Here is an 11,662-nt window from a genome sequence, read left to right on the forward strand (position 1 = left end):
TTTATTGTCAAACAATTTGACATGATATGTTTTCTAACTGTCAATTAAGACCGCAATTGGTTAGATATTGTCTACTTAACATTAACGAACTTTTAATCTAATGGTACATTTCAAGTTCGAATCCCCTTTTCTCGTAGATATTTATCAAAATAAAATAAAAAATCCTTTGCCTACTTACTTGGTCCAAATAACAGCCTAGCATGTTATTGTTAGACTGTATGATGAGAAAAAAAAATTACCATGTCAAACAATTTGATATGCAATAATTTTTTATTTATTATCAAAGTATCTAGAATTTTATGATGTAGGACTATGAATTCGGAAATGAGAGCCACTTTTTGTTGGAATTTATTGAATTTGTACAAGCAAGGAAAATAATGTACGGCGTTGAGCTTGTTGCCATCCCATCCATTTCCTCTAACGATTCTTTGCATGCAGTCTTAAATACTAGTGAACTCAATGCTTAGAAAATTTGTGCTGTGCGCATACCAAATGTATGCATGCACGGTCAAGCCATCGATAATATTTAGGGTTACCATGATTTTTTTATAATTCGGATCAATTTTTTTGGAGCAATATACCTCTTGAGTACCTATATAGATAGAGGTCACCTCTATATCTCTATAGATAGAAGTGACGGTAACACTTTAAATGCCTATAAAGATAACGATAACATCACGTGGCATGCAACTGTATAGATAATAATTTGTTCTTGTCAAATTTGGTTGTCATAAATGTCGCAAGACTCGGGACACATAAATGTGGCATGCGCCACGTACACTGTCTTTGGCAGTTTTTGACTGAAACTGATGAGCCTTAAATCTCCATGGAAAAGTACGTTTCGGAATCGTCAGTATGAAATCGTACAGAAATACAAGAGGAATTCTTTTCTTTGTCCTTTTCCCTATTGTTTGTCCATTATTTTTTCTTTCTTGCTTTGGAGAGGGACTATATATATCTGTACGTTAGTGCATTGGGTTCTCGTTTCAAGATTGCTTTGTTTCCAGAGGTTGCCCAAAAGTTTTGAGCAGTTGCAACATAGCAATCTTTAGTTTATTTTACGAGTGATTCCAAAAAAAAACAAAAAATTAGTTATCTTTTTCGTATTTGTTTCATATACAAATCAATATACAAACTAGTTAGAAGCTACATATGGGATGTTCATTCAGGTGAAACATGAACTGATAATAATTTGATGAACAAATTAGGGCAGTTTCTAATTAATTAACTAAATATTAGGACTATAAACCAAAGAGCGCCCGGCCAATGAATGGCAACTTCCTCAAAACAAGCTGGTGAAGTGCAGCTGCAAGCAAGGATTCCTTTTTTGTTTATGTGGAAAGCTCAATCCTCAGATTTGAGTTTAAATAAGGCCGATTCTTGTTGCTGCATTCTCCCACTCCTTCACAACGTTTCCATTATGCCATGAACTCTTCAATTATCTATCCGTAGCCGCCTTAGTTCAGCTTGGAAGGTAGGGCTCGAAGTTAGTGTTCGATATGCAAGAGTTCTGATGTCTTCACGTGAACAGTCTCGAGAAATGCGGACCAGCTCCCACAGAGCACCAGTACTGATCATGTCTTTTGCATTAACTTCTGAAAAATAAATTAACAGTTCAGCAAACGCTCTAGAGGAGATTAGCTAGTTCATGGTGCTTGGGGGAGGAGGAGGACAGTTTACCATGTTGCGCCAAGTGGCAGAGTGCAAGCTCAATGTGGCGCCTGATTGGCGAGGCATCATTATTAGCATTCTGTACAATCCATGAAAGTGCACCATCCTCAATCAGCAGAGACCTTCCAGTCTTGGTCCCTACAATGAATTAACCAATTTAAGTCCAAATTGGATGATTAAACTATATATGCTTCACAAATTCTTCACAAAACCAAAATTTTTTCAACAGAAAAGCAAACAAATTTATGAAGTAATGCTGGACTGTATAATAATGTTCAATGTGATAAGCACAATACTCTTTGAAGACAAGCACATGAAGATCTTTTCCATAAACCCATATCTAGCATCTTTACCTTGTGTAGATGCTCTAGACTCGCATTTTGCGAAGTTCGCTATTCCACGAGCAACTTGTGCAAGAACATCAGGATGCCCACATCTGACCATTCCTAGCAATGCTTTGATGCCACCTTCACCCCTTAGCTTACTCTGTAATTTATCTGAACAAGCAATTTCATTGTTGTTAGTGACAGCAAGATAACTACTCAAATTTCTTTTGTTGGTTAATGCAAATACAAGCACTTCAGAAACGAATTAGTGCGATTGTCAAAACCATTTCCTAACTAATTATGTCCGTCATAAGAGATGGTTTCACCACTATTGCCAAATACCCAGTTTGAATGAAGTATATGATTGAATTGTAACTTTAAAAGTTAAGAGACTAATAAAAACAGAATATGGAAGAGCCTTAACAACTACTACATCAACCTTTCCATGAGTAGTTTACCCTTTTAGTTTAATCTGACTAAATCAAGACCTTCACAAACACTTGATAATTCAACTACAAGCACAACTTACTAATAGCCGCACCACAAGAGTGTAAATTACTACAACTGTTTCCATAAGTTTTCATTTCAGGTAAATATGATTAAATAACCGGCCTGTTTGTTATTGACAAATCAGAAAGAAAAAGAAATAGACATCTTCCTAAACCCCAATATTACAATTAGGAGAAAGTATATAAAGAACTACCCTGATGGAGAATGATGAAGATCCTACTTTCAGCAACTTGATGGGGTTTGTGATTAAGGATATGATTAAGGAATTGAACATTGAAGAGGTCAGCAAGTTTACCATTTCCACAGAGATTAGCAATGGCTCCAGCAACCATTCGAAGGGTTTGTGGATCTTCACCATTTGCTGCTGTCATAGATAACAAACTAATTCCCCCTTGAGTCATTATCAGCTCCTGGTTGGTTTCTGATTTAAACCAAAGAAGAATTATACCGCAAATTAGAGAGTAGAGACATTATCAGTCAAGATTGTAATGCATTCTAAGCATTATGAATTTGGGACTTAAATTGTTACCATTCATTGCTAGATTTGCGATTGCCCCTGCTGCAACTCTATGTATGGTTTCATCCTCAGAGCTTTTAAGTAGCATCAACAAGGATGTAAGACCACCAGCCTCTACAATTTTCTCCTGATTTGCTTCTGCGCATTAGGAGGAGAGCACATATTATTGTTTGCTGATGCAGTGAGCACTAAAAATACTGATACTACGAAGTGGTAACATCAGATATAGAGGTAGATCTTTATTCAGCATATGGCACAATAATCAGAATATAATATATAGAAGTGAGGTTGTTCAATGTAGCACAATATCGTAACCCACTAAGGGCTACATTTTAATAAAAAATGAAATTAAGGAGACACATTTTATAAAATAACCATTCAGTGCATATAGATAACAAAATATATGACCTCAAATTGACCACGTAAATTGAGATCCCTATCCCATCCCATGCTTTCACAAACTGTCACTGAACTCCAAAACAGATTCCTGATCCAATCAATAATTTCTCTATATCATTTTATGCATTTATTTATAATTCTTTTCTATAACCTACCGCCCTGTTTTTACAATCATTTGATAAAGAATCATCTAATTGCATGTGCACTTACCACTGGTTCTAAACAAAAAAATAGAAGCTAAACGGAAAAGGGAATTAGTTCTATACTTTCAATGTTATTGTTACACATATGGTACAGCGCCACTCGGGCAATTATTCCCTGATCTTCCCATCTGAAAGGTTTTTATGAAAGAAAAAAGAAAAAAAAGAAAAAGAAAAAAAAAAGCATTGTGCCACAGGTAAAATGCAATCAGACTTGCCAAGATTAAGCAAATAATTATAGCATGAAGATGGGCTTGTGATATGACAGCAGCAGTGTAAGGAAGTCAAAAATGGTAAAGAAATATTATCACCTTCAGCAGCAAGATTTGCTACAACTTTAACAGCATGAATTCGCACATCATTGTCTTCTGCTTCAAGCAATGACAAGATCTTTTGCAATCCCACTGATAATATTGTCTATTGTCAGTAATAAACAAGAGCAAAGATTGATACACTTAAAACCATAATGCACGAATTAAAAATAAGTTTAGCATAGGAACAGACTGCAACCTTGCTCAAAGAGTTTTGCTATTGAGGTTTTCTCCTCATTTCCTGAATCTTTGAGCTGTGGATGTCTAACTTGAGTCATAAGGGATTCAAGGCCACCAACTTTTCCAGGCTCATTCCTGTCTAATCGTTGACTTGTCTACAAAAGCATATCCGTAAGAATCCACATTTCAAGACTATGTGCATACCATGGCCTTGCATGGAATGGCCCCATTTAATGCATGACCTAAAAAATATATAAAAAAATATATGGGCAGAGGGATTCATTGGACCTGCTAGTACGCTGAAAGTGTTTTCTAACAGCTCACAGCATCATCACAAACTTTGTAAGAGTTGACAGTCTCCAAAGTTTAGATTCATTTTCTTTGCAAATGTGACTTCTAGTTATCTAAATATGGAGCACGTAATAAAAAAAACTCACTACGAATATGTTCACTTTGTGTCAAATTTAAACTGCAAATCCAAGTGCTTTGGGCTATGGAACTTGTTTAGACCTCACTGCAAAATTTTCTTTTAGAGCTTTTAATGATTTTATTATCCCATTTCTTGGTTTAATTCAGGCCTGACAAGCCAAAGGCAAAGTTTGACTTGAACCATCTTGATCAAACCAAAGCGGAATCACTAAACAAGACCATGTCTATATTTCTCACCAGCAAAACAAAGATACTAATAACCACTACAATGTTCTTTTGGGGTAATATTAAACTTCTAAACTCCCTAAAAGAATAGGAGCTGGACCATTTCTCTCTTAAGATGTAATATTTGAGTTTTGAATTCAACTGCATATTTATTAAGCCATCCTGTGGAGTTATTTCAGCAAAGGAAAATTATAATTCTTACTGGGGAAAAAAACAATCAACAAAAGTGAGAACAATTAAAAATGAGGATATAATTGGAAGATGATTCCCAACAAAATACTTATAAATTCTACAAGCAGCATACCTCATTAGCTTCAAAACTTAGTTGCAACAACTGACTGTGTAGTGTTGCTATTTCTCCTTCAAGTTTCTCTTTCTGATGTTCCTCATCTTCCAGCATCTTACGAAGCTTTAAGATCTCCGAATTTCCAGCTGCCTAGAACATCAAATAATTGCTCTATGTAACACCAACAAGATGTCAAATATTGGTTAAATGAGATTAAAAATTATTAAGTCAGTTATAACGCACCTCGGACCTTTTCCATTGAGCCAATTGAATTTTAAGGTTTTGCACTTCCTCTTCAGCAGCCTTCCTAAGAAGCGTCTCTTTCTGGAGCAACTTCTTTAGGTCGTCAATTTCCTCAACATGCACCCTGCAACTCTATGTACAATAAAATTGTTAAGAACACTCTTCAACATGCAATATGTAAAGGAAGAAAGGACCAAAAATAATTGATTTGGCAGGGGCAGTAAGAAATATATCAACTCAAATAAAAAGAGCAGTACTTGGAAATTGCGCAAATTGGATCAATGGGAGAAATGCGATGTGAAAGGCACCTGAAAACTAGGATGACTTCGTGCTATACTATTGACAGGTTAAAAGAAGAAAGCAGCCTCGATATACATAGATGCTAGAATGAGTGGCCAATGTCCAAATTTTGACCATGCAAATTTTTGAAACCTTGACCTTAATAAAATGCATTATGTTTTCTTTCTTCCCTAATGTAATCAATAATATAATCAGGAACATCTAGAAGAGTCAACTACCAACAATAATGCTATGAAGAAAAAGAAAGTACAGATGGTAAATATGTTGTATGGTCTGTAGTTTTAATCAAAACAACATATGACAAGATGGAAAAGAACAGAAAAACATATATAGCTTTCCTTTTTTTCTTTTTCTTTTTCTACAGTGTAGACCATAATACCTCTTTGATAGTTGTCACATTAGAGTCATCATCTTCAGGTCCGTTTGTGATTTTTTCACTGCCATGCTTTTTCTGATTCATCACCAACTGCTCTTCAAGCTTCTTTATTGATTCCATATAGTCTTTCTGATATTTTACTCTTTCCTTCTACAAGGGAGGAAATATGGATTTAAATAAGCATAAACATTCTCTTAGTAAAAAAGAAGAAGCATAAACACACTCAAGGCAGACAATACAATTAAGTTTTCCTTCCTTGCTTTTAAAACAAATCTCACCAGCTATATTATTCTTTGTAGTAATGAACCAACCACAGAATAATGTTTAAATCAGTAATTAAAAAATGTTAAACTGTATAACCATGTGAAGGCCAACTAGCTTTCCAAATATTGGTACAAAATTTACCTCCAGTCCGTCTGCATAGTTCCTTTCAACCTCTGATATCTGATTTTGTGCTTCTATGGTTATTCTTTCAATCTCATCCTCAAATGCTTTCTGCTGCCTTTCATGTTCTGCAATGAGTTTGTCTAATTGTATATCTAGCCTTCTTGCCAAACTTTTGTAGTCGAATTCTTCCTTCAATTTCAGCATATTTTCCACTTTCATAGCCTATGTGAGCACAAAATTTCAGCGTCTTCCAAATAACAGATATGCATAAACACATATATTTTGCACAGAGTATTCCCTTGAAAGTTTTTTCTGTGGCCATTGATCATACAGATAAAACCCACGCAAACAAAAATAAAGAAAAACACTGGTATATTACCATAATGTTCACAAATTTGGCTAATTTACCCATGACGACTATACCAATTAGTCCAGAGAGGCAAATTCAAAGTATAAAGAAACAAGAAAGTGAATTTGGAACCCACCCGCTGTCCAAACATGATAGTACTAGCTGTCTCTCCTCGATGACGGGGTGATGGACCAATAGTAATAACCAGTGAAGTTCTTGCTGTGCCTGTTGAAATTTACCGGTGTCAGGCATAGAATATTGAAATGTCAAAAGAAATAATACTGCAATCCGTGTAAGGTTTTTTTTTTCCTTCATTTTAAAAGCAACATAGACATGGCCTGGGAGGCAACATTTATTTATTTATCTTTAACATACAAGTGTCTTTTGGTCTATTGTGTGTCTTGTTTATCTATTGGACTCATGAGCTATTTGAGAGGTCAAGAATCATACTCAAGATAGCCATGCAAAAAAATCTACAAGTATACAACTGAATGAAGATAACATATTCTGATACAATTTTATTTTATAGAAAAACAGAGATGAAACCACACAACAAGAAAAACTTACTCGCATATTTAATGCATCTTACCTCCAAATGAATCCCGAAGCAATCTTGTGAGTTTTGAATCTCGGACTGGAACATGTGCACTATTCTCTGCTAATGCATTAATGCACTTGCCCAGTGCACTCAAGGAGAGATTGATTGATTTGGCTTCTTCTAGTGTATGTCCTTCACTTCCTGGTACATGAAGATTAACCAACAACAAATATCAGACCCTGCCCCCATATAAAAGTACATATCTGTCATAGCGAAAAAATGTATATATAATAAGATAGTTTTCCTGAAAAATTATGTTTTGCGGTTCTCTATTGTACAGTAACCCTAAGCTTATGGCAAGAAAGGATTCAATTTTCTAAGTGTTCTCAACTAAAACGAAATACTGTATTAGGAAACAAAAAACAAAATAATAGCCAGTCAATCATAAGTAAGGAGACTTATTATTTCCATTCACCGCATGCACGCACCTGATTTGTCAATACGCTCTGAACCAGCAAGATCCACCACAACCAACTTGCTCTTTCGAACAACAGGAGGCTTTAGACTTTTAACCATGTGAGAATTGTTCCCATTTTGGCTTGGCAGAGCTGAATCTCTTCCTTTGACAGACTTCTTTACGTTTACCTGTAGCATTTTAGATTTCTTTTCTTTTAATAAGTAGCATAACCCATATCGCTTAATGCTCCAACATTATCAGCTTATAAAATCTACAGTGAGTTCCACTTACTTTCAAAAACATAAGCATAGCAAAACAAGAAAAAGTAAATGACTTACCATCAGAATAGCATGACTACGAGAAGATTCAGTATTCAATTTTGTATTTGTAGCAAAGCGGTGAGCCTCCCCTAATCTTAGCAGTTCCACAAAACTCTGATGGTCCCTAATTTCGACTAGGCTAGCCCCTGGTACTGAGACATCACCGGTCTTTGGGTCCTCCACTATAGAAATGTTATCATTGGCTGGATCAAGTAGGTCCTGTATAGTTTCCATGTAAAGCTGCATACATGCGTAAAGAACCAGAATGTTAGAGAAACCATGAAGTCTCTAGTAAATTTGATCAATAATAAAGGTCAAATATCTACAGATAACAGTAAAATTATAAACCAACAATAATAATGATATTTAAACATATTATTGACACCAGTTTCAGAGGCAAACAACCTGCAAATATGAGACTGACAAAGAATCAGACTCCAGAGATACATCTGCTAAAATATCCTCCATAGCACGAACCATTATTCCACGAGCAGCAGTGTCTTCCTCTCCAAGTCTTCCAAGAGTATATGTTTTCCCCGTACCGGTCTGGCCATATGCCATTACTGTTCCATTATAACCCTCAAGAACACTCTGGTGAAGGAAATTACAAGATGGGAGGTCAATTGAACAAAGTTCCACAAATCAAAAAAGAAAAATAAGAACTTCTTAACCGTATGAATAGGCATATATATAATATATAGTGAGCTTCTATTGAGGGATCCCTCAAATAAGTATTTGAGGGACACCTTTGTAGGGTCCACCACACATTTCAACGATCCGAACCATCTAATTTTTAGATATTCCTTCAAGGATCATATCTGCAAAAAATCACTTGAATCCGAAACTATTTGACCACTCCATTAGATTATTGTTATTTTAGTCTTTTCTTGAAGCATCATGTTCATCTATTTTGTTGCTAGCAATTAGATGCCTTAATGATTTTCAATTTTTCTGATTTTTTGCAAGGGTGATCTATGAATGAAGACTTGAAAAATAGATGGTTTGGATCGTTGAAAAAAAATTTGTAGGGTACCCTTAAAGGTGTCCCTCAAATAAAATTATTTGAGGGATCCCTCAATGGAAGGGGACTGTATATATATATATATATATATATATATATATTATATAGATATATGCATATGCTTATGTATTTCCCACTTATGAAAGGAGTGTTAATGCTTAGCTACAATCTCCGGGGGAGGGGTAATACATATGCAAAATAAATATTAAGTAACGGAAAATACCAACTACACCTAGTGTACAGTCTTTCTGACATAGTGTGAGTCCAAACATAAGTAAATAACATTAATGAAAACGCAAAAATTTCACTAAAATGCATGTTACAGATTATGTGGATCCTTGGAATACACCAAATGTCTAGATTAAAAATTTAGCTTATCCAACTTCCAAATGACCAGTTCATAAGGCAAAAGCTAATTTTTAAATGACTACAAGGTTTATGAAGGAAACTAATGAGTTATGCATGTGCACCTCAACAACAGGCTTTGCCACTACTTCATAAACACGCTTTTGGGATGCAAACTCAGTGAGCACTTCATCGAACTCAAAAGTATCTGTGTCCCAATTGTTTTTCCGAAGTTTCAACCTTTTCAGCTGAAATAGACCAAGATAGATTTACTTTCCATGGCCATAAATCAGATACCAACCGGAAGACAGTGAGCTATTAATAAATCAAGTTTTAGCAGGATACCTCTGGCTGTAATTCTACACAATCAGCAAAATCGGCATCTGCAACCATTTCCTCAGCATTACGTGGTCGCAATCTTACAGCAACTCGGACTCTTCCAGGAACTAGACCCAAGAAAAGAAAAGTTGAATGACCAACCACAAAGCATTTAAAATTCTTTAGTTATGGGATAGGGAAATAAACTCATGGTAGGAACCTCTTTTGATCAACAAATAATAAATTTTTGGGAAACCTAATGCTAGTGCAAAAGGAAGAACCTACTGGTTAGCATTACAGCTTACAGTAGAAAAGGACAATTAATTTTCTCCAAGGAGAGGAAAACTTTACACTAGAACTTCCCACGAATGTAGCATTGAACAAATTATTTTGACATCAATGATGTATCCCACTATTTCATTTCCAAGAAAGACGAGGAGAATCAGAGATGAATTTACAATTTAAGGTTTAAATAGGAAAAAAAATTATTGAGCTTTCGACACATAAGACAGGCGTAAAATCAAATTATTTCTGCTAACTTGATTCATGTGGAATACCATTTGCACAGGCATACTATAACACGATCGCATAGCTTAGTTTACAGACTGCTTATGAATATAACAGGGTAAAAAACATAAGTTTCCATGTATACCCAATTGAATTATGGGACAATCAAATGCTCCATAACTCAAAAAGGTTTTCGCTCCGAAACACGGGATAGTTATCCATCCTCAGAAAAGTGAACACCAAATTCGATGACTATATTTGTTTAACTGTTTGGAAGTACTTGTATTGCTTAACATAGCTATGCTAACCCTGGTTTTACTTCCAAATGTAAACCACATTAATACCATATTAGCTAAAAAGGACTAGAGATTCTAATATGTCATAACACCTATCTAACTAGTTTTGTTAACTCACATTTATTTGCACAATCCTATCAAAACCGCCAAAATCAACAACAGCAAAAAAGCAAGAAATAAGTTCCCCAGTATCTCAATCACAAAATGCATCACAACCCAAAATTCTGAACTCACCTCCTGTATCATTTTTAGAAGTAGCAGGTCCAGCACCACCACCGCCGATAGAGCCAGTGCTGTTCCGGCGGGGCCCAGAAGCAGGCAAAGCCTTGGATTTGACAGAAGACTTTGGGTTGGAGTTGAGAGAGGGAGGCCTATCCACCTTATGAGAGCTCCTCTGAGTGCCATCCCGGTAATTATACCCGCCTGACGCGGCCATTGCAATTAACAACGAGAAATGAAACTTCAAAAATGGGTCTTCAACTTCACCAGAGGCAAACACATACAAAAGGAGCAATCTTTGAAATTCGAAGAAGAACCCAGAAAGACCCAAGTGTCTGTCTTCAAAATTAAACAATTCCCGGAAAAACCCAAGTGCAATATTTGAAGTTGGAAGTTTGAAGAAGAAATGCAGTTCGTGCAGAGGTGATGGGATGTTGTAGAAGCAGTAGCAGATTAGTAGTTAGTGAGTCCTTCAAGTGGTCGTGGGGCTAAATCGTGTGGAATGTGACTCAGATAAATCCGGGTTTCTCTTTTGATTTGGTGCTTTTAGCCTTTTGCTTCCTCAAATCCAAGCCTACTGGGACAGTGGGAGAGAGAGATTAGAGAGAGAAAGCAAAGCGTATTTGACTTGGTTTACTTGTGTATAAAGAGAGAGAGAGTGATGGTCCCGTCACACCTTAGTGGGTCCCCCTTTTACTCCATTTCCTTTGAGCTTTAAGTCTTAAAGTACGATAATGTCCTTGTGTTTTTGTTGCTGAGGGGTAATTTAATCACGTTTTGTAACCACTAACAACCAATGAATTGACTAAACTACCACCGTCATTTCTATGATGATAGTAAGACCCACCAGTTTCATAATGTATGTTTTAATCTGTGACATAATTAAGTTCGCACAGAATTTAGTGGCGCCAGAATTTGAAAAAATGAAATAA

General features: G+C 35.9%; 1 protein-coding gene across 1 annotated transcript; it reads right to left on the reverse strand.

The window, feature by feature from the left end:
* Positions 1-1,039: 1,039 nt before the first annotated feature.
* Positions 1,040-11,349, reverse strand: ARK3 (armadillo repeat kinesin 3). The gene is made up of 19 exons (XM_008240452.3): positions 10,746-11,349; positions 9,736-9,836; positions 9,516-9,638; positions 8,430-8,615; positions 8,043-8,264; positions 7,736-7,892; positions 7,299-7,448; positions 6,846-6,934; positions 6,379-6,582; positions 5,977-6,123; positions 5,298-5,429; positions 5,073-5,204; positions 4,134-4,269; positions 3,935-4,027; positions 3,037-3,162; positions 2,803-2,928; positions 2,025-2,168; positions 1,681-1,809; positions 1,040-1,595 (listed from the first exon to the last, which is right to left on the reverse strand). The coding sequence occupies exons 1-19, from the start codon at positions 10,945-10,947 to the stop codon at positions 1,435-1,437; spliced, it is 2,760 nt and encodes a 919-aa protein (XP_008238674.1). The 5' UTR covers positions 10,948-11,349; the 3' UTR covers positions 1,040-1,434.
* Positions 11,350-11,662: the final 313 nt, after the last annotated feature.

This window comes from Prunus mume, linkage group LG7, assembly GCF_029339155.1.
Source record: "Prunus mume cultivar Tortuosa linkage group LG7, ASM2933915v1, whole genome shotgun sequence".
NCBI lineage: Eukaryota > Viridiplantae > Streptophyta > Magnoliopsida > Rosales > Rosaceae > Prunus > Prunus mume.

What these genes read in the sequence shown, in the direction of transcription:
- ARK3 (XM_008240452.3), bottom strand. Translation starts at nt 10,947, where the DNA reads ATGGCCGCGTCAGGCGGGTATAATTACCGGGATGGCACTCAGAGGAGC. An exon ending in GCTTCGGGATTCATTTGGAG is followed by an intron (nt 6,935 to 7,298) that starts GTAAGATGCATT and finishes AAATTTCAACAG; the next exon opens with GCACAGCAAGAACTTCACTG. An exon ending in CGCAAATCTAGCAATGAATG is followed by an intron (nt 2,929 to 3,036) that starts GTAACAATTTAA and finishes GGTTTAAATCAG; the next exon opens with AAACCAACCAGGAGCTGATA.